This window comes from Athalia rosae, chromosome 4 (genome assembly GCF_917208135.1).
Source record: "Athalia rosae chromosome 4, iyAthRosa1.1, whole genome shotgun sequence".
Taxonomy (NCBI): domain Eukaryota; kingdom Metazoa; phylum Arthropoda; class Insecta; order Hymenoptera; family Athaliidae; genus Athalia; species Athalia rosae.
In genome coordinates, this window is record NC_064029.1 from 17,357,585 (window position 1) to 17,381,224 (window position 23,640).

Genomic DNA, 23,640 nt, shown 5'->3' on the forward strand with positions numbered 1-23,640 from the left:
ATAATTGTACATATAATTATATATGTGTGCGTGTTGTATATTATTATTTTTCTTAAGTAGTTCATATTCGATTAGATATGTGATGACGTCTTCGCACTTACCGTCCAACGTGAAAAAAAAAAATTTATAAACATGGATCTCAACGTGCAAATAATATTTGTAATACCTGGTCAAGTTAAATTAATGAATATAATCATCAGTTAGTTCAGCTTATCGCCATGTATTATCTTCATTTCATTCGCTCTCAAAAATTGTATATTATTTCATGAAAATAAATCCATCGAAGATTAAAAAAATTCATCGAGTGTCTTTAATTAGTTACATTCGACACGCCGCAGTTGATTCGATAAATAAATAAACGATTAAATCTGGGGTATCTACTAATTATTCGTGAGAATTTTCGTTTCATTTTTTTCAACATTCTTGCTTTTCGGATATCAAAATTCAAAATTCCATTGTTCGACGGTATAATCCTGCGGCATGTGTAAATTATTTTAACATAAATTTCGAATTTCTCTGATTGTGAGCAACTTGCTAATGGGGAATCGACGCGTTCGCTGCGTCACATAATAAGACGTTCAGCGTGTTGACGTTCGGCGTCATTCGTTCGCCAGACTTAAATTTGAGCAGATCGGCTACGCACAACTGGCTCGTAGTTATATCAAATTTCAATCGCAATAATTAGCCGTGAAATTAATTAAACGATCACATTCCAGGTCCCAGTCTTTCTGACTCCCAATGGAAGTAAGTTCGATATTTATTAATTTTTTTTTTCTTTTTGATCTATTACGATGCATTTCTACACGATGGCTGGAAGTCTATGATGTGGTTCAATACGATTAAATTATGCGTTTGGACTGCTGTAATAAAAAAAATTACCGAGGACTGCTGATATCTCGAGTTGAATTGAAATTTTTCTTATTCCTAAACGTGTATTTTATTATAAATCGCATTTAATCGACGCGTGTAACCGCTATGCTTCTTCGTGCGTCGCATTTGTGCAGCAATTATGTGGGATATTTTATTAATTAATTGATATTTCGATTTGAATTAGAGAATATTTTATTCTCAAATACGAGTTCTCTTAGTTTTCTCCTACCGCAACGCTACAATATCAGTTCGCCCGGGTGTTTACATTCACTGTGTCCCCGAAGCCGCGTAGGGGTCAAACCTTTGTTATTCGGTCTGTAACATAGAGTTTTAGATACCTGGGAGTTATTTCATCGCGAATACGATTGCAATACGATATGATTCTCGTTTCTCTTTCAATCCTACTCACGACCACAATATTTATGATAATTTTATTATAAATTATAGTGCCCTGAGCTACTACAACTGCAGTTACACACTTGCATCGTTGACATCCGGAAGCTAGTTGATCCGGGATTTCGTCTCTCCTGACTTTGAAAAATATGGTGAGTTGAAAACTGGTTTTTTTTTTGTTGTAAAAAAAAAATCTCATCGTCTGGCTGACCATGGATCATCTTTGGCATCAATCTATCATCTTACCACACCTACGAGTTCTCAACTTACTACCAGCTATAGTCATCAGGGTGGCAGAGACAGGGTAAGATCCGAAACCCTTGAGTCTTGGAAATCGGCTCGGGTCTGGTATAAGTATGGTGAGTCCCAGTATTTGAAATTTCTCGACTCCTATGCCAGCTCACGCGATGGTGAACGCTGGCATTAGAGTCGTTGAATTTCCTGATGTCTCCTCTCCATTATTTTACTACGTGTGGTGGATCTCTGATTTTTAATATGATTTTCTAGATCAGGTAATTGTAAGGTTTCACAGCAATTCCAAGTGATCATTTGAGTATAAGAGTTCATCAACTTGCATTATTTTATTTCCCACAATATTTGAGTTGATTTTTTCTTTCTGTGGATGATATATTTTTCACATGGCCCCTCGGATTTCGTTGGTGAGATCTAGTAGATTCTGTCGCATTTTATAATTCACAAACTGAGGTGGACGTTGAGCTCGAAGAGTTCGCATCGAAGAGAATCGCCGACAGCCACGTCACAAATTTTATGTATCTTGTAAAACCTTCTCTTTTCCGTTCCTGATGCTGATTTGAATGGAAGGATGCGATTTTAAATTGCATTCCTTCGATTCCTATTAGCAAAAATATTCCAAGTCTGACGCTGCTCGCGCAAGCATAGCGCGAAGGCGAGGAATCATATTGATGGTGTTTGCTTGATATTCTTTATTGTGTTGTCCTTAAGGATCCTGAGAAATTTTTTAACACGAAACTTGCCATTTTGCAGGACAGTTTAAAAGCTTGACTGATTTTGGCGATGGGAATATGTACTGAAATTTTCTCTCAGGAGTTTAAACAGAAAGAAGACTACATTTATGCATAATAAACATACTAAATGGTACTACTGAATATTCTGCAGTCTTTCTGTAAATCTGATATTTTTCTCTGATAGAATCGGATGCATGCATACGTTGACTGAACATTTGTAAGTCAACGATGCAAATTCGTGTCCATTCTTTATCGTGAGTTGGCGGTGTATATTTAAATCTGCCGGAAACCATATGATCATGGCGCAGCCTTCGTCTGCGGCTGTCATTACCGCTTCGGAGTTTGACAGATACTTAACCTGTGTTTTCTTTCGTAAACAAACAGGTTATACGTTCTACTTTTATTGGGGGTTGTTTTTTTCCTGAAAAAAGTCGCAAAAAAGTCCACTCGTTCAGCGTAAATGAAAGTGAAAAGGAATCACCTCGTGTACCGTTCTCTCGTTTCTGAAGTCTCGTTTACTGCTGGCTGAGCTAAAGTTGTAGCCGATGGGCAACATTAAAAAATTCAAAGCACAGTAAAATTGTAAAACTGATAAATCTCGAAAACCTAGAATGATGGGTGATAATTACATCAGCCTAGGTGAGTCCAATCCATTCAGTTAGCTCATTCTAAAAGGGTTACTCTGAAGCTATGCTCTTATACCTTCGTTCCAGTGAGGTCTATTAATCTTTAATTAACATAGTTTCAAGATCTTTAAACTCATGATCTTATTCCAAATGCAGAAAATTATGAGATGCTCAAAGCTTTGTATGATTTCAAAGCAACATATGCTAAAACATTAAGCTTTCGAGAGAACGAACACTTTATATTACACCAAACGAATACAAAACAACGAAATTGGTGGCAGGTGGTAAACAGCATGGGGCAACTTGGATACATACCATCTAACTATGTCACCACAGTCAAGGTATCGTGGTTTTTCTATACCCACGAACCTAGTCCATCATTACATGATGGCTACATTATTCCTTCTTTTTGTGGGTGTTCCCTGATTCACCTAAATGTATCTATACAGGTCCAGCCTCAATTCTTGACTGATTACCTTGATGAATGCATACAGAAACTACAGTCTGAAAGCATGAACCTTGGTAGTGCTTTTCCAGCAGAAAGAGAAGATCTGTTGTTAAGGCTTCAAGAAAAAAAAAGACAAGCAGAACTTAGTAAAAAAGTGAAAAAGCAAGCACCAATGCCCCCAGATTTCTCTACTTCCACATTAACCAAAGATGCGACCAATCAAATAATACGCGATAACTCAGATGATGGTGTCAGATCTGCTCCTAGTAATACATCGTATACCACTGCTCAGACAACACTTCATCACAATACTGATCAAGTGGAAGCACAACTTATTGCACAATGCCGGAGAATGACTGTTAATGATCAGCGTAGGCAGCTTCCAAGGCAATCTCTTTCTGATACAGGACATGGTAGTCATTTAGAACCAGTTCAAACAAAAAAGAGTGATTCTCAGAACGAAATCAATAATTTAGGGAACTCATCCCTATTAAAAACTAGTTCTTCCACTTCATGTGAAATAAATTCAAAGGCTGCGTATCAGCTACTTGATCAAGTTAGACGAAACACCCAACTTAGTCATGAAATGTCAAAGGTTGCCGTGGCTGTGGTTGTTTCCGGTCTTCAAGAACTTTTACCAGCTAGTTTAAGCCACTATTTTGCTGCAGTATTGAATCAGCTACAAGTACCCTTGACTGCATCAAAAATGAGCATAGAAGAAACGCATGATGCTAATAGACTCAAAGTAATTTTTACAGAGCTTACTTCTTGCAAAGAAGATTCGCAACAGAGAAGTTGGATGCTATACGAAGACGAACCTGTTATTGTTGAGTACATCAAAGAACTAACATCAATTTTGGTAAATTTAGGAAGAATATGTTGACAATAAAAAGTAAAACTCATATCCAATACTCAATTTTCATTGATTACGTTCAAGACGAATGCAGATGCAAACGTTTCCCGCCATGTATTGAGATCAGACCAGTATAATGGTGTAACAACACTCATACAATATTATCAAATGGAACCAAGATGGACAATTAGGCAGCTACTGCTACAATCTTTTGGAGTTATGTGTAGCCTTGATGCTGTCATACTAACAATAATGCTGAATAGCATTTTGCCTATGGAGTTGGCAAGGTATGAACTGAACGAATCATGTTCCATCTACTTTTTGCATTTTTGACTCTTGTGTTATGTATTAATCTATACTTAAGAAAATTCATTCGAATGATTAAATTTTGGATAACTGTCGATTAACAGTAGTTTTCTGGCTATGAAATATTTTAGTATCATTATTTTGTGTTTCCTCAACACTTGTGGCTATTCTTTTTGTCCTGGTCAAATCTGGTATGAGTTTAACAATGGTCGTTTGAAATACTAAGAATATAGTGTATTTTTCAAATAGTGACATGAGAACATATCCAAGGAATGTGCCCAGGCTAAATTATTCCTCACTACTTCTCACTATGATTTTCTCAATGGGTGAACCAATGCCTGTCACCCATCTAGGTGAGATGAATAATTTGGATTCATCAATTGAAAATTCAAGGCATGCTTTGAAATATCAACCTCACTATCATTTGCTTGTGATTACAGAACAACTTGGAACAGATTTTATTGCTTTCCTTTTGGACTTAATAGAAAATCCACCAGATACAGATATGGACGATCAAATACCAGAATTATTTCTGAATCTCGTTCTTTCGTATAACTTACAGTTTACAACTTCAGAAAATATGGTACTAAATGCATTAAAACAGCGAACTGTAGCCAAAACATTCACAGAGAAAATTTTATTGCTTCTCAATAGAGAAGGTGAGATTTGCAGAGCTCGTTTAAAATTCATGTTGGCAATTATATGGCCATTCACTGTCAATGATGTGTCATTTAATCTTCTTATTCTAATAGAGGATCCAGTAAGAATATTTGATCACCAGCCAGCTCCACCACATTCTGTGCTGAAGCTGTTTGTTGACCTATTCAGTAACAGCACAACTGCAAGTTTATTTTATACTAATGATATCAAAGTTTTGATTGATATTATTGTAAGACAGTTGTTTGATATTTCACCCGGAGTCAAGGTAATATAAATACGTTTGGTACACCCACAAAACTAATGATAATAGCTGAGCGAAATTCAAGTTTTATATGTAGTACCTGTTGCTTCACAGAAACGTAGACAATATTTAGAGCTCTGTCGAAGAGTATTGAGAACTGAAAGCTACAACGAACATCGGCATAGATGCGATGATGTGTTGAAAAGCTTCACAAGGTTTATATCCATGAAAAATTTGTTGAGCATGCACTTTGCAATATGTTAATAGTTCAATAATCTGGTTTTAATATCATATCACAGGATATTTTGCGAGGAATTACCGGAGAGTAGAGCAGATCAAAAATTAGTACGTGAAATCAGCAACGAATTTCCACATCTATTCAAGATGTGACATACGCTACTACCCTCTACTACTTCAGATGAAGATGAAGAGGATCTCCATACTCTAGTGTGAATGTACATTGCTGAGTGGTGAGCAGGAATGTTACAAATTTTAGTCCGTGATCACTGTGACTTAAGTCACCCATATAATTACCTATATGATATCCCCACCAAATTCAAAAATCTAACATCATGAAACAGTATTTGCTATAAATCTGGGTGTTATGGTCTCGCTCAGGCAAATATAACGATTCACATCAACAGGATAAATCTCTAATATTTTCAACAACAGGATTTTTTTTTTGTTGAAGTTATCCTACCGATACAATTATTGGTGAAAGAATACTCTGGAATCTAAGTCGTCTGAAAGTCAGTAGCTCTATGTAAATATATCATATGTACTTGTATGCTGAATTCATTATGGATTAAGAAAAATTATACATTTATCATAGAAGATGATTCTGAGATGTAACTTATACGTCGAATTTGGTCTAGTCTTCTCTATCTATATTAAACGAAATATTCTAAGTCGTAAATAAGTATGAAGTTTTACGAATCTAAAGTTGTTAGGTATCTACGTAGCAAAAATATTTAAATCAAGCAATCGAAAAGTAACGCTTTGTGGGAAACCTTCTTTCAACAATTTTCAACTCACAATTGCGGTAAAATAAGGATGCAGCTATTTGATTTACGGTTCCAAACTTCTCTGAAGATTATTTCGAGAGTAGACGCACAAATTATCAATGACCTTTTTACCTAGAATCTCAGAGTTATTTGTATATTTTTTCCATCGAGCACAAATGGAAAGTGATGAATAATGTTGTGTTTATTTTCAGTCTACAGTCTAGATACTGAATTGTTAGTTGGTCTTATGGGATCAAACTAATATTATAACAAAGCCTCTTCAAGAGCTCAGATAGCTTTAAAAAAAATTGTGTTATAAATTTGCATGTGCCACGTAGCAATGATAGAGGAATGAATAATTGTTTGAACACTACATAATTTCATCATGTGTTGTGTATGTAGATAATAAAGTTGTACCCTTGGAAAGTGTTCAACCATAATGCCTAATTCATTCATTTCGGTTATTTTAGATGGTCCACCACTAATTCAGGATTCGATCTCCTATATGTACCTTCTTGGATATCTACCCTTCAATGACACAGAGGTAAAAATAGGTGGAAAGGGTTCACGGAATACGGAAAGCTTAATCACAAAGCAGGTGTTTAAATATTCCCCCTTGATTTGATGGAAATGTTTTGAGAATTTCATTCTAGCTTGTTAATTTTTCAAAATTTCGTTGCAGTAATTACCTAATCAAACCTGGTTACGGTTCAAACTGCATCCAACTCCGGCATCTCATGTAGTTAATTTTCAAATCAATCTATCTGCTACCACTACATTATAAACACTGCTAAACAATTTGAATTAAATTAAACTTGGTAGTCTTTGAGGAACAGTTATGGAGGAAATCACTATACTATTCCTCCGTGAGGAAACCGTTGAAAAATTTATTTATAATAAAAGATAAGGCTCAAAGGCATTATCTCTCGTTGATATTTAGCGGTGCGACTTTAATTAAATGGATGACCACCACGGGTCTCTACTGTACAACACCACCCCTACTGAAATCTAATTCAGTGGTCACCCCCCACTCCCCTCTTATGCACATATTAAAGAATAAGGTTTTACTAGTCCTGTGCTCATATGTACTTAGGCCAATGCCAGGCACACATATCGGTGTGTTTTGATGCGGGTTATATTATGTCACAAGCGTTTTTAACCAAAGATCTGTGAACGAAAAGACAATGAACAAAATACTGTCAACATCAATAATACAAGTAAGTCAAAAGTTGAATGCAGGTGAGTTAAGGCCATCAGAACTTTGTAAAGCTGCTGTGAAGCTGGCAACTGCATCCAAACCATTGAACGCCTACATTTCTGTGACTGGTACATCGGCAGAAGCACAGAGCCTTGAGTCTGACACGAGATACAATGAAAACAGAGCCTTGGGATGCCTCGATGGAATACCGATAGCAGTTAAAGATAACTTTTGCACAAGTGGGACTCCTACAACCTGCGCGTCTTTGATGCTAGCTAACTTTGTCCCAGAATATGACGCGACAGCTTATAGCAGGCTAAAGAATTCTGGAGCAGTTTTGATTGGTAAAACAAATCTAGACCAATTTGCAATGGGTTCAGGAACAATTGACTCCTATTTTGGACCCACAAAAAATTTGTGGAAATCCACATTCATGGACAATCACTATTATGTTCCTGAAAATACATCTAACACAAAAGAAACCAGCAACCTGCAAACAGACAATTGGCACATAGCTGGTGGTAGTAGCGGAGGTTCAGCTATCGCTGTAGCCACAGGCACTTGCTACGCTGCTCTAGGATCAGATACAGGTGGCTCCACGCGAAATCCGGCATCTTACTGTGGTTTGGTTGGTCTGAAGCCAACTTACGGGCTAGTTTCCAGACATGGTTTGATCCCTTTGGTCAACTCTATGGATGTGCCAGGGATAATCACTCGACGGATAGATGATGCTGTATTAATTCTGAATGCTGTTGCTGGACCCGATGTGCTTGATTCTACGACAATAAAAAAAGACTTCAGTCCAATTGAGCTTGAAGACTCACCCAACATTAAAGGTCTCAGAATAGGCATCCCTCATGAGTACAAACACTTGGGACTGGACAAAGAGGTTGAAAAATATTGGGCAGACGTTGCCACGCTATTAGGAGAAGCAGGGGCTGAGATAGTCCCTATGTCTATGCCTTACACCGAACATTCTATAGCCTGCTACGCAGTTCTGAATCAGTGTGAAGTAGCAAGTAACATGGCTCGTTATGATGGGATAGAATTTGGCTTAAGAGTTGACCAGGATTTGTCAACAGAGCAGCTATTTGCAGAAACAAGGTGCAAGGGTTTGAGCGAAGTAGTGAGAAGTAGGATTTTGACTGGAAATTATTTTTTACTAGCCAAAAATTACGACGATTACTTTGTCAGGGCTATGAAAGTGCGTAGACTCATTTACCAAGATTTTCAAAATGCATGGAATTCTGGCATTGATTTACTGCTCACTCCCACCACGCTTTCTGGTGCTCCAAAATATCATGATTTTATATCTGTGGATAACCAGACACAGTGCTCTGTTCAAGACGTCTGTACTCAGTCTGCCAATATGGCAGGTGTTCCTGCAGTTACTTTTCCTGTAGGATTTTCGAAAGACGGGCTGCCTCTGTCTTTGCAACTAATGGCACCGATGCTTCATGAAAAACAGATGCTCTCTGTTGCAAAATGGATTGAACAGACCGTACAGTTTCCAGAAATTGCATTAAAAGATGAAAGGCTATTAGAATAAAATAAGGATTCCACAGAATTGTGTATAAATGTAAAAGGGCATTGCTGTTTCCGAAAAATATGAAAAGAGCACCGTGCAGTAAACATACACTATCTAATCTGGTGTAGCATGTAATGTAAATTTTTGGACAATCAGTGAAAATAAAAACATATTGTTATGAAGATAAAGCTAGTATTCAACCATAGAGTCATAAGCATCTTATTTGGAGGAAACTATTTCTCACATATCTAATAATTTACTCATACATAATTCTTTTATAGCTACCTTTGTGACCATTTTTTATTTTTCCTTACTACGCGGATTTTTGTCTTGTATCTTCTAAACCATCCCGGTAAGCGAAATTAACATGTAGACCTTTTTTGTAGAAAATTGAATGTTCTACAGAAAAGCTCTGTTTGTAAATTTTCATCAAATCAGCCACTTCTATGCAATCGTGCTGTGAACATTGAACTATTTTTTCACTTTTATTTTTTGACTGGATTCTTGTAATTACGATTGATAAGAATATTTAGATGAATAAAATACATATTCTCCAAGGAAATTTGATGCGCTACAAGAAAAGTCTCTTAACATTTTTGATTAAATTCACTCTTTCAAAAGTTATTGGATGTTGAAGTTGAATTCAAAAAGACTCCGTTTTTTTACTATTCGAGTTAGCTGAATACAAGGAAAATAAATTTAATAATCAATAAATTAGGGATTTTGGAAAAAAAATTTAGCGATCCGACAAAAAACAGTTATGTTCTAAATATTCAAGTCCAAAATTTTCCAATCAAGTGAAAAAAATTGATTCCATCGCTAAAGAAGCAATAGATCGTTGACTGAAGATACCAATGTTCGGTCAACGAATAGTTTCGAATTTAACTTGGACATTGAATAGTCGTCAAACGGCTAGTTTGACGACAATTTACAAGGAGAGCTTTTTTGTAGAACATTCAATTTCCTACAAAAAAAAGTCCGCAAGTTAATTTCGCTTACCGAGATGGTTTTGAAAATACGAGTCAAAAACCCGTTCAGTAAGAAAAAATAAAAAATTGTGATGATAGACCTTATAATGATCTCAACTTATCAGAATAATTTTTTTTTTATAATGCCAAATAATATTTTCGAAGTACCGTTAAAAAGAAAAGATATTTGATTTTTTTGGCCCAGTCTTATTTATGCCGTCTATTTCTCTATTATGGAACTTCGATTGAGTTCCCACTATTTTGTATTAAAGCGTTTCAGTTTTAAGTATAAAAATAATTAATCAGTTGGTAATTACCAACAGTATTCGAAAGAAAATGCATAAAATAACGAGTGACTTCCTTCTCCTCTGTTACTGATCGCATCATAGAAAATTATATTATCTTCTACACAATTCGACCTAACGCATTGATTACAAAAATAGGATACTTCGAATCAAGCTATAATTGATTAAATTATTATCGAGTAAATAATATCAAGAAATTCAGAACGCCACCCTCGCTATAATCCAATAAATTAAAGTAGGTTGAACAGTTACGTGTAGATGGTACATAAAATTTCTTAATTCTACAGTCAGTGAGGTCTAACGCCTCGTGGCTGCAATTAGTCACACGATCAAACTTCTCACGTTCGGGGGAGTGGGGGTGTATAACTCGAAACCTGGAAACATACTAGTAATAATAATGATAGAAATAATAATAATAATGATAATGATAAGGAAAACGCCGGGTTAGTCGCAGAGTAGTGTAGGGCGGAAAAGGCCGCACCGTCTGGGTAATCATACGCACCCCTAGATTTCCTGCAGGGTGCACAATTACCCGGCATACCTACCCACTATCACCCTATCGCGGATTATTATTGAAGTCGCCGGAACTCATCCCTATCTTGTATTTTGCTACTTGGTATTCAGCGTTCTTTAGATTTTCTTCAACGCTTATCGTTGAGTCATTATACATATGACGATTACACGTAGCAACGATGTCAAGTCCTCGTTCTGAATCTGCAAACTGTACATTTATATTATACAATTCTAGTTCGCTTTTTATACCAGAAAATGGAGACGGAGACCTGTAAGGGCTCGAAGGTAATTGCATCAGTAAAAATTCGGCGAAGCTACTTAAAATTTCCTACTCGTTTTCTAAATACGAGAGACAATTTGGAAAGCAGCTATTTTCGGTACCGCGTATCAATTATACGTTCCTACCAAGCCAGGGCTTAACGTATAAATGGAAAAAAGAGTAATGAAAGTTTAAAGTGAGGTTCATCTTATCACATCTGTGGCACAGGGAAAAAAACCAAAAAAAAAAAGCCATGATCGGGGCAACGAGATCAACGAGGGATGCCGGAGCGCGGGGGTGCGAACGGAGGGAAATGCATAAATAAAGAGAGAAGCAGAATACGAGGGAGTAGAAGAGAGCTAGGGAAGACTGAGAGAGATCGTTGAGTTGGGCAAGGGTTCTGTACGTTCGCAGGGTTGGTAAAGGGCATAGAAAAGAGGGTAGAAACCACCTCAGGGCGACGACGGATTTAATAGCGCATGCGTTGCCCGGGCGGGGGCTGTTGCTCTGCGCCGCGGTACCACCACCGGCCCACCGTCGACAGTCGTCGAAAATCTCTTAAGCAGAGTCGCGGTACGCGATCATACGCTGCAAGCACGTTTGAGGCGCGAAATTAAAATAAAAAATTTCATTTCGTTTTCTTCAATCCATTCGGTCAAATTTTCAAAACTACGCCTCCAACGTAGACGAAATAATCCAAAGGATAAAAATAAAGACTCCCTTAAAAATTACTGCAATATATTCGCGACGTTAAGGAAACAATAGGGGTGCAATCCCTTATGTCACTTCGAAATTGTAGTTTCACCTGTTCATAAACATAGTTCAGAGAAAAATTTCGCGTGCTTCGTAGTACAAGTGAAAAAATAACTGGAACGAAATAATATATTTGTGTAAAAATAATGGATGTGCAGATAAGATTTCGACCGTTTTCGTTACAATGAGATAAACAATATTGTTCACTCAGCCAAGTAGGGAAAAAACTTTTCAATTGAATTGCAGTAATATAATAAATAGAAGCGAATCGCGTGGCTATACAACGTCGGAAGCTGTAAGGGTTGACGAGATGAGATGAAAATTTCTGCATAAAATGATCTCGTTAAATTAAATATCCATTGTATCGTCTCCGAATGACATTACCGATCCCAAGGGTAGTCGGAATTTCGGTCGCCAGTTTGAACTGAAATTGGGATTGGTTGAAATAATATTCCAGTGAATGAATGACGCAGTAGCGTAAGGGTGAGAAGGGTGTTGCGGGGTGAAAGGAAGATTCCATAGGGGTCGTGGTGTTCCATCCGGATCGATGCATAGTGCAGTGTGATCGTGGTGTTTGGTTGTCAAGACAACCGCCAAACTTTATTTATACCTATTAACATCATCATCATCATCATCATGGAATAATAGGCGCAACAGTCAACCGCATCGGGGTTCAAAAAATTTCTTCTAATTTATCCAAACCCGAAATCGTGGAGGTAAGATATGGAACTTCGCCTACGCTTTATCGCCCACTATTTCTTCGTTAGAAACATCTTGTCTGATTTTTCATTACATTTCTTCTCACCGATGCGATCTGTAAATCCTAGTCCGCACACAGACTTACAGGTCTTTTTTTCACGGATGAATCGTTCCCTGAAAGTGCGTCGGAAAAAGATTGAAAGCGCAGCGTGTCCCAACGTACATTATTCGTATACCATATGCATTTACTCTCGATGTATTTCCCATATGTATTCGTTCTTGCGTCTAGTGGGGTGAAGGCCGAACGAATATTCGCTATGGTTTTAATATTTAATCACGACGCAGCAGCAGCAGCAACGGTATTGGCGAATTAAGAAACTGGAAGTAGAATCGAAAACGTTACCCTGCTAATTTGATTAAACCGTAGTAAAACTGTGTATCAAGTATACAGTCGGTATGCGAGCGGCTCTACTGATGCTAATTGCTACCCTCTCGAGGAAATGTTCGTATACGTACACCCTCCTCTTTCACCCCCCCCCCCCCCCCCCCCCTTGTTGTTTTTAAATAAAATACACCGCCTGTATACCCACCGGTTTATATACCGCCTCTCCACTTACGTTATACTCGTCAAGATTAACGCGAGCGGGTTTAAACCGCTGCCGACTGAAAAAGCCTTTGACGCGAGGTGAAAATCGCAATCGCGCGCTTCGTTCGGATTTTCGAAAATAATTGACGTTAACTTACTTCCGGGAATACGATTTTTTTTTCACTAGACGCCAAACTAAATAAATTTTTTCTTTTTTTCACACCGATTGTCTGGCACTGCACGTACAGCAACGTCTCGGAATAACTTCGACAACGAAGTTACATCAATTACAATTAGTTAACGAGATTAAATTAAGGGGTGATTACCAATCAGAGTAACTTCAATCAAAACCATAATCATAGCTTCTGATCTTCGCATTGTGGGCCTGATTTATATACATCGCTTCTAATGAATGCAAGGCAGATTTGGTCCGGCCACTGAATGTTACGTTTGCATGTACTCTGCTCGATTAATAACGCGATGACGAAACATCGCAACAACGGACAACAGACCGACCACTCGAGGATCGGGAGATAAACCCTTCCGATCTCAAGTGACGAAGAACTAAAATTTCGAACGATAAATTTTTTCATTCGCTTTCATCATTACCACTCTTGATGACCCGGACTATCAATTCCCCGGGGTAACTTGGCGGTCAGCGACAGAAAATTTCATGTCTTCCGTAAGAAATAATCGGGAGCATTCACGGGATCCTTCGCAGGGTGTCCTCGTCGCAATTACGATTAATTTTACGTATCGACGTCAAGATTGTAACGATTTTTCTTTTCGATCTGAAAGCGTACGATTACGTTAGCTCCGATCCGCGGGGTCCAGACGGCTTGGCGTCGCGTCGGGTCGCACGTTTTGTCATGACGTCATCTAAGCGCACTCATATGTGCGTACGCTGTATAAAGAGACATGACATCCGGCACATAGTATAATTACAAATTATAAAGCGTCCGCGGCGTCATATCGAACGTATAAGTAGGGGCGACCCTGCAGTACAGAGCAATACGTCGTACGAGGATTGTAATATTTGGGGCACCCAGTGCTCGAATTGTCATGGCGATGTACGCTGCTCGCAACGAGCCTTTGGCATCTAGCGTTCGAGATCACGGGTATCGTCCTTACGCGGATATTCGGGGTTTGTTCGCTTATCGCGGTTTCCACGCAAAATTCTTCGACACGAAGATCGTCAGAGCGGTCCACTTTCTGAAATGGCTTTTTTGGTTCGTTAAATACAACGTCATGGCACTGGGTGAGTACCAAACCGAAACCACAAGCACACACCCATGCATGGTGGGGAACAGGACGCGATTCTTAACTGCGTCGACGACACGTTTAGCTGGAATTGACGCCGTTTCAATGTCAAATTTATGCTACTGAAATCGTCGAGCTTGAACGTAATTGATCGCCACCAAATGACGTTCATTTTCGGTGGTGGGGTATGAAAATTAGTGAAATTGTACGTAGTCTAGTTTCCGAATACGTATGTACATATGTACACCTGACTATTTTACCAAACATGCAAAGACCATCAAGTTTCTCTGGTATCGTTGTCGCGTGTGTAGTCGACTAATAGGGGAGTCGTATATAGATACCTACGTCATCTTGTCGTTTGGGGTAAGCCGATTTAGGAAACGCGAAACTGACAGGCTAAACTCGCCGAGTGAACTCAGGACGTGGGTACCTGTAAGGTATGAATGTTGTGAATTCACAGAGTTCACTTGAAATGCATCAAAGCTCGACTCGGTTAATTCGCCGCTACGTTCCATAGAATTTCAGTCTTGAGAGCCGTCTTCGCACCACCCTTGAAAATTGAAACTGATTGCCCATACTTGAGGAAGAAGAAAAAAAAACATTACCCAACCTACGCTTCTAACGTTCATTGTACTGTACGTTGTTAAGGGAATCAGCGAGAGCTTAATTTCAATAACATTATGAAGGAGATCGCGAGAATTCAGCGAGACATTCAAATTGCCTTTTATTGTTCTCCGATTTGCCGTTATTCGGAGATGCTGATTTTTTCATTATTCTTCCATTTTGTTTTTCTACATCCTCTCAAAGCCTCTAAGCCGGTTAAGAACGAAAGTTTTCAGGAAAAAAATTGAACCAGACAACTTTCTTGGCTTTATTAAAATACCTCGAGTACATGATAAAGCCCTGGGTAAAGGGTATGTTAATTGGAAACGAGCGTTCTCGACCCTTAGGTAGGTAAAGAAGTCGCTTTTGTTCATGAATTTTTTAAATATCTTTTGTTTTCGGTCAGTTTTCGACTCGAGATTCTATCGAACAAACGTATTCCTCAAATCCCCAAAGAAATTAGAACTCCAATTCTTCACTTGTTCGTAAATTGATTTTTTTTTTTTTTTTCAAAGAAAAAAATCGCAACTCTACAGGCGAACTGGGTCGGAATAGAAAATTTGAAGACATTCTACGGTGGTCCTTATTATTCCTTGTGTATACGACCGTTTGATCGTTGATCGATAAAGATAAATATAAAGTGAGTCACGTAATGTTACCTCAATTCGTATCGGGGGGAGGGCGTTTTTAAGCGACCACTGTAATATTCGTATTATATACGGTACGCTCAAATGTTATACTCCCATAATTGGGTCGCCACTTCCCTTACTGTAGCTGCACGCACTTCCGTCAACCATATCTGTCGCACTACAGTTACGATTCATTGAAATAATGCGATTCTATATCGACCGCGAAGCAACAGACCAGAACTACGATATATCGGTCGTTCGAATAACAAAAGTTAGCCTTTTTCTCTGTTTCTTACGTTAAAAGTTCTCCATTTTTTTCCCACCCCATGCGGTGAAAACTCACGTACTCTGTACAGAAATTTTTCCACGTACTCAAGCCGTTGTTGATTTTTTACTTACATCCTCGTACTTTTTCCCCATTTATTCTGATCCTCGCCTCTTCCGTTTTTTTTTTTTCGTTCTCCCTCTTTTTTTTTTTTATGTAAAGTCAATTTACATAAAGTCAAGCTCATCTCGCTTATACGTTATAATCCCGAGGAACAAGTGATCTTATTGCGGTGGAGTACGGCGAAAAAAATTCCTACCTTAATACACAACCGAAACTTCCCTCGTGAAATTTCCTCCTTCTTATTTCCCCCCTTGTAAACAGGGAAAGAATATCTGCAGTGGCAATGCCTATACCACTGGCGGTGCCCTTTTAACTTGACGCCTCAGGCTTTGAGGTCGTCGTACCCCATCCCTCGTTTTTCTTCCTCATCCTACTTCTTAATTGCTATGCCATTGCACACCCCAAAGATCACAGCATATATAAACTCGGATGCCATTTAGGTGCACGAATCCTGCACGTCCGTTTTTTTTCCCTCTTTCTTTCTTTCTCTTCTACCGTCTTTGTTCTTCTATTTTACGAATCTTTTTTTACTATTATAAGTCAAATGGAAAAGCAATTTAGTTTAACACGTACGACTTGAAGAATATTTTTCACGTCTGATCTGAATCGGCCCAATTATTTCTGCGAATGCAGTTCAGTAAGGTACACACCAGATCATAGGCTAACTTGAAATGAAATCGATATCACAAATTTCGTGAATAATCGTTTATTTTTTATGGAAAAGTTGCGGATCCGATATTTTTTTTCTTACGACGATATCCAGGCCGTTGAATTTTTCAAAATTTGTACGTACGGCCGAAGAAATGATCGGATTATATATCCTATACCGCGACGCGTACAAAAGAGTAATTATAGTATTAGAGCACATATAGTTGGAACGTTTCTCTGTGGGACACGCGACGGTTCCTCTAAATAGAATTTCAACGAAGAAAACGCGTTCAGGAGTATAGTTTCTGGTATACGTACGTATGTAGGGTATTCAGCGGCAGATATAACGGCGGGTACCTGTGTACAGTCGAGACTCTTGGAAACGAATAAATGTACTCGTTCGGGAATCACGTATACACTGCACCATTATACCAAGAGCGCAGCAGCATCAATTCCACTTCAAATAGTTGTCGGCTTTTGTCGAAAGGAAAAATGTTTTTTTTTTCTCAATCCCAAAGTCACGTCTATTCAGATTCAAGAATTCAATGGGAGGAACTGGAGGACAAAAAATGTGCCAAGTTATCCCGACAAGTTATCAGAGTATATAAATTGCTCGTCAATTGTAAGTGGTTTATTTTGCAACTGGATATTTTTCGCAACTGTTTAATTGGATAAATGAAAGCAGAGAGAGAGAGAGAGAGACTTGGAGCGGGATAGAAATCTTGCGAGCCGTCCGAGACGGTGGAAAACTGAAATGCTCGGATCAGTTTATACGTTACCATCTATCTATAGATAGCGTACGAGTATAGATATACATATACATTACACACAGGACTACGTGTGATGTAGGATGCGCGATATTTTCATTTGAGGGGTAGAAGAATACGGGGGGGATAAAGGGCTTCGTCATGAACGTGTCACCTGGCTTGCTTGACAAAAGAATAACGTCAGGTAATGTGTATATACGGCCTGATGAATATACTACCTGCGATTTATGTACTGTAATTATACCCGTTGACCCGTATTACATTGGCCTCCGAATTAGGCCCATTGTCAGCTTAGGTCAGTTTTCACCGAGGGATGATACATCAACGGCGACCCTAAGGCAGGTTCACGTTTTGCCGCACGAAAATTTTTGTATTCCACACACAATCGGGATTGAAATGTACAAATTTTCCGATAGAATTTCGTCGGACGAGCTCAATTATTTTCCAAGTTAAATATAACGTAGATTTTGTTATGAAACTTTTCTTTTTTCTTTTTTCAAATAAATCTACAATGTGTATTCTTAGCTGAACTACACTCGGTACGTGGAGTAACTATTAAATCATCGCGAACCACGTGTCTAATTTTGGACCAAAGAGTGTCGGAAATATATGTACGGAGTAATATATATTTTCGACTTATATAACTGAAGGGAAAAATCTGAGAGAAAAACAAAAAATCTAATGATCTCAAAAATTCACCGAACATTCCACAGAGAGCTGTTCTAGATGACTCAGCAAATATAGTAACGAACTATCAGATTTTTTTACGTTTCTCTATCATTCGTTTTTTTTTTTTGGATGTTGAAAACTGCCTCTTCTTTTTTCTTCTTTTTTTTTTCAACTGACAAACCGTACTGGTAGAAAAAAAATATCGAAAATTTCCACCGGCTATGTTCGTTCATTCGTTTGATACAGAAGCACTTTGAATAATATTCCTTTTTTTTTTTTTTTTTCTTTTAATCACGAAATGGAATATTTTCATTTCTTTGAACCGCACGCTTACGTTGAAGAGTGTAAATGTTTCACGTATCAAAGTTTTTTTTCTCTTTTTTTCTTTTTCATCGAGTCTTTTTGTGCCAAGTAAAGCGAACGCTAATTCAAGTTTCTTTAATTTCCATCGATCATTTTTTTTATTCGCGTGTACGGGATAAAAAAAACGGAATAAGTTTTCGGTTGAAGCAATAATGATTTGCGTGTAAAACATATTCGACCGGGTCGTTGACCTGCTCTCTGAGACCTATGCGCCGGAATATCTGTTTCGTGGTGCGCCAAATTTGACGAGTTTTGCAATATATTTTGAACGAATTCATATCTGGATGTACCGTATGGAACGTTATCGGCGAAATAAGAATTCGAACGATCAAGTTTTCCCGTTTCTTCCGGTTCGACGCTTTTTTCAAATCATCCCTTGAACTTGGACCGCGTCGGCGAATTCGCAAGGTCTCTGATGTACTTTGTATAATCGTAGGACGATGACGAATAGCTTATTCATATTACCCTCGCAGCGAGCCTGGTCTCCGCATGTAACTATTCGACTATTTAGCATACAACTAAGCACGTATGTACCTACGGGTACATAGGTATGTATCACATGTGCATCTGTATAGGTATATCTGCAAGGGTTGCGTTGATCCACAGGTAGACCATAAACTCCCTCGACTCTAACCCCCTGCGGCCACACCGGGGTGGGTACGTGTGTACGTGTGTATAGGTAGATCTATGTACATATCTATATACATCTGGACGTATATATAGATATATATATATTATATGTACGCCTTCGCAGTCGGCGCGCGCCAAGTATTGATCCGAGTTCTCAACCCCCCGTGCATCGCCTCTCTCTTTGCTTCCCCTTTCCGATTCGCCAACAATTTCTCCCTCTTGGGGGTGGTCGACGACCCCCCCTGCAACCTCCAGCACTCTTGCCTTTTGGACCCAAACGAAATATGGTAACTACACACATGTATGAATTATTTTTATTAATATAAAATACACGGATCACGTATACGCTATAAAAATGCGTGTTACGCCAATCCGCGTGTACCGTGACGGAAAAATTCTCGTCGCTTCGTATCGTTTCCCGAAAATTCCGCCAGATTGACCGTGTGGTAAATGGAATCTTGACAATTTTTAGCAATAAAGAGAACAACCAAACACTCGAAAAATCGGGGCTCAGAATCGTTGAGATTCTATTGAAAATGTGAAGACAAAAGAGAGAGGAGGATTTGGAGAAAGAGATCTTTTTCTACCGTATAATGAGGATAATGCGCGCGAGTATTTAATGGATGAATTATGATTTCGTGCTCGTACAAATTGCTGTGAAATTTTGTAGAACTAGATTTAGTCACCGGTAGAAACAGTGGATGAATGAGGTACGATTTGCACCAAATTGTATTCTTCAACTCGTGTAATTTCGTTTTTTTTTTTTTTCTTCGACTCGTGTTCCAGCACGTAGTTCCGCATGAGATCTACATAATTTGCGCAACTACTGCACGTTTAGCGAAGAATAAATTAAATTTTCTTTTTCTCTACACTATTTTTCGCGACGACGGTATCATTACGAACGATTATTAATTACACCCTCGGATTACATTAATGTGAAAATTAACGACGCTGGAGTTGTTCAATTTTAATTAGAATTTTTATACACGATAATCATTTGAATAATACGTACTGAAATCGGAAGCCATATAGAATTTCTTATGCATTGTGACCCACTTGAGGCGTGAATCGAATTACGTACAAGTTGGATAAACTCGATGAATGATTTATTAGAAAACTCGTATGAAATATAACGATTTTCAAAGATGTTTCTATCAAATCTCGAACAACTCGTTTCAATACAACTATCATTTGGTTTCATTCGTCGTTTAAATTTTGGGCCCCTATTTTTTTTTTTTCAATTTCACACGCACGCTTCACTAGAGAGTTTTGTACGTGGCTAACTATTGGCTTACATTGAGGAAAAATTTGTTCATACTCTGAATAGAGGTAGGGTAGGATATTGTCTCTCAGTCCGATGACAAGATAATGAATCGAGTTTCTTAATTAACGAGTCACGAGTTCATTTATCGTACAACTGTCGCGGTCGTACCTAATATCCCTTATATTATACCTACAGCCAACGAGTTTATTCAGACTGAACTTGAACAATGCCGATTTTACTATGAATATTATGTATTCACACCAAAGAGTATTAAGGATCTTCTCACCTTTCCGTACAATCAACTCGTTATGTTTATGTAAAAACGTCCCACTATCGAACTCATTCACCTCGTTATTTACAATAGAATAATTAATTAACCGACCTTCCTCGATTTCCGAACGATTGAACCAGTCGAAGTTCTCGAACACTAAAATAATCGTCGTACATAATTTAATTCTTATGCTACCTAAAAATTTTCATTTCCAAGGGTAATTTTTTGCCGCTTTTACAAACTCACGCAGGGCTACCTCGCTTCTATTGATTTTTTTTGCAATATGCGCGACCGAACACGTCCACTTAAAGTGAAGATGTTTCTTGCGAAAGTTTTACTCCTTGATTTTCGTTCGAAGGAACAAAATGTCAATTTATTTCTTGAAACTCTTTGGCAGCGATCCGGAGCGCAGGTTAATTTTTGAACACCCCCCCCCCCCCCCCCCCCTCCGTAAGAATGGCATCTCTTGTCAACGAGAACCTTCTTCGCTCCCGTCTGAACTATAAGAGCCGCCTCTCTTCTTTGTCCTCTCCTACCTCGAAAAACAACGAGAATCTTGCGACAACGCCATCCACCCTCATACCGGGGCCTATAATGTAATGTACCCACCCCAGCTTATGTACTTGGAAAGTTTTCTCTACCCCGCAGCATCCCAGAGATCCCGGTTATGGCCCGTCGCTATGAGAAAATTTCCATGAACTTCGGCTGCTTCCGCAGCGACGAGAGTATATAGGTATATACATAGACCGGTGTCTATGTATGACAATATTTTCGGTCTACGCTTTTGATTGGATTTCTAGCTCGATAGCTTCTGCTTCATTTCCCCTATCGGTTTTCGAACAAAAGTTCGCGAATTCTACTTTTGAAATTCGGTCATTCGTACAGCTACGGATCGAATATCCATAAGTCCATTCGCGAAAGCGCGCTTTTTTGCAGAAAATTTTCCCCAACAAAAAAAAGGAGGTGTCGAAATGCCATCGGTTTTTCGAGACGATCGCGCGATTTAAATACCTCTCGGATCGCGTATGAGAGAATTAGAATTTATTTCTCGTCTCGTTCGTTCTGTCAGGATTCAGGGATTCTTCTGGAACCCCGAGTTCCGTAAGATTGATCCTCGGATTTCGAAGGCAATCCCCTTCGCAAAGGATATAAATTTTCGATATATCGTAACCGTCTTTTCAGATTGACTCGCGGTTGTAAAAATTTCAAGAGCGTCGAATGATCAGCAGACTTGAAAACGAGAGTTCGTCGATTTTTTTTTCTATTTTATTATCACCCGTCGAACAATCTGAGCATGCGGTATTGCAACAACATACGTGTAACACAGGTATACCGGAGAGTACGAATCGTTCCGGCAACAGGCCATTAATTTTAACGAAGCAGAAAAATCCGGACATGATATTTCTCTGATACGCAATTAAGATCGAACCGTCGTCGGTCTGGAAGCAGAAGAAAAAATAAATAAAATAAACGAGTTGAATAAAATAAAGTGAAAATTTGAAAAATATCGCGAGTCACCCATCATCGTGTCGTTTTCGTCGTCAACGAAGTTTATTCAAATTTTACGCGGATATGCGACATGATTCCGATGACTTCTCGATAGTTTCATCAAAATTCAACAGATTTTCAAAGGAAAATATTAAATTTCATTTTGAGAAAACTGTTCCTCGCTGGTTATTCAACAGACTTTGATTGTATTACATTCCATTAATGGAAATACAGGAAGCGTTCTCTTCACTTTATCGAATTATCGACGATATCGGAAAATAATAGCACCGACGTTCGTGCGCGTCATATACATATGATACGAACGGTTCTTCGCTCTCAACGTTCGCCGCACCCAAAACTGCATCTCACGTTACAATGCAATGAAAGGTGACGTAATTGGATTCCAAATTTCCCGATGAAAAATGACCCTCGCTCAGTTTTCTCGTGATTTTCGTTCGGACTGCAGCAAAATACGATGTATTTTTTTCGTCGAACGTAATCCGGCGTCGGATAAAGTTTTCGAAGTCGGTGGGAACAACCCTCGTGTACGGCCGGACTCCCCGGCACGCGTCGCGTAGTTCGATGACGCGCGCGATCCGCAAATCCAACTTAACAGAAGCAAAGCGAACCAGAGCGGATTCTCGAGGGTGCGCTCGCCGCTGGGAAAATCGGTGAAAATCGTCGCTGGGCTTCTACGCATAACGCGTACGTACGACGGATCGGAACAATGTGCGGTGGCACATAAACGGTCTTTCAAGCCGAACAATGGACGCGTAGCGCGACTACGTTACTTCTTTTTCTTTTTTCAATGGAAGATTTGAATACCCGGTAACCCATTGAAACGAGGATCTCGTCGATTTCCTAACGCGGTCGTGGTTCAATTTTCCACGGGAAATCGGTTGCGGCGAAACAAGCTGTTGACATCGCGACGAGGGGTTGAAAATTATCCTCCTCTCTGATCGATGATATTCGTAAGAACGATCGATTGGAGACGATTTTTTTTTTTCCCTTCTTCTTTTACAATCCTTTTCATGAAAGTTTTGAGTACACGCATGTCTATTAAAATTGCACTGTAGGAATACGGAAGGAGTAGTTGCATGAAATTTTCATACAGCACCGTAACCGCGAGTGCAACGCGACACGTACGTTGGTTTATGTGCATATAGATCGCTATGGGATAAAATTTTTGAAACTTACCCATACGTCTGAATAACATTCGAACGAGTTACCGTACGTACGTACCTATCGGAGCGAAGATGCTGCTGCACTCCGGGAATGAAATTGTATGAATTCGTTGAAAGCAAAGTGCTACCATATTTCCAGGCTGAAGTACGTCGGGCACTTTTACGAAGCGGTACGAACGACGCGAGACACATTTTTACCGATGCGGGCAGATAAAATCGAAGGGATGATCGATTTAAGCGAAATAATCACGTTGTCTTTGCGGACGTAATTAGCACGCAT

At 38.9% G+C, this 23,640-nt stretch overlaps 4 protein-coding genes across 16 annotated transcripts in view; 3 read left to right on the forward strand and 1 right to left on the reverse strand.

Annotated features, from left to right (window-relative positions):
* The window catches only part of LOC105693815 (neural cell adhesion molecule 2), a 56,443-nt gene extending 49,226 nt beyond the window's left edge, over positions 1–7,217 (reverse strand). The window contains exon 1 of the mRNA XM_048654888.1: positions 7,077–7,217. The gene's annotated coding sequence lies outside the window, so the exon portion shown is untranslated. The remainder of the gene's footprint in view (positions 1–7,076) is intronic.
* LOC105688784 (NCK-interacting protein with SH3 domain) lies at positions 593–6,821 on the forward strand. 4 transcript variants are annotated; one of them, XM_020853915.2, is made up of 10 exons: positions 594–744; positions 1,318–2,888; positions 3,032–3,216; positions 3,325–4,182; positions 4,261–4,463; positions 4,732–4,835; positions 4,923–5,141; positions 5,235–5,407; positions 5,498–5,598; positions 5,683–6,821. In XM_020853915.2, exons 2-10 carry the CDS (start codon positions 2,861–2,863, stop codon positions 5,771–5,773), a joined length of 1,962 nt encoding a protein of 653 aa, XP_020709574.2. In that variant the 5' UTR covers positions 594–744; positions 1,318–2,860; the 3' UTR covers positions 5,774–6,821. The 4 variants fall into 4 exon arrangements, with proteins under 4 accessions (XP_048510849.1, XP_048510848.1, XP_020709574.2 ...); XM_048654892.1 differs by having other exon boundaries at positions 593–744; positions 4,923–5,407; XM_048654893.1 differs by having other exon boundaries at positions 4,732–5,141.
* Positions 7,218–7,313: 96 nt separating the features above from the next.
* LOC105688751 (glutamyl-tRNA(Gln) amidotransferase subunit A, mitochondrial) lies at positions 7,314–9,295 on the forward strand. The gene has a single exon (XM_012405278.3). It carries the CDS (start codon positions 7,572–7,574, stop codon positions 9,132–9,134), a length of 1,563 nt encoding a protein of 520 aa, XP_012260701.2. The 5' UTR covers positions 7,314–7,571; the 3' UTR covers positions 9,135–9,295.
* Positions 9,296–11,699: 2,404 nt separating this feature from the next.
* LOC105688774 (kazrin) overlaps positions 11,700–23,640 on the forward strand; it is a 63,057-nt gene continuing 51,116 nt past the window's right edge. For 4 of the 10 annotated variants that reach the window (XM_048654880.1, XM_048654882.1, XM_048654883.1 and 1 more), the window contains exon 1: positions 14,203–14,454. In XM_048654880.1, coding sequence (XP_048510837.1) covers positions 14,259–14,454 — 196 coding nt within the window. In that variant the 5' untranslated portion in view covers positions 14,203–14,258. Of the gene's footprint in view, positions 12,628–14,199; positions 14,455–23,640 lie in introns of those variants that run through there. The other 6 variants (XM_048654876.1, XM_048654879.1, XM_048654878.1 and 3 more) reach the window with 4 other exon arrangements.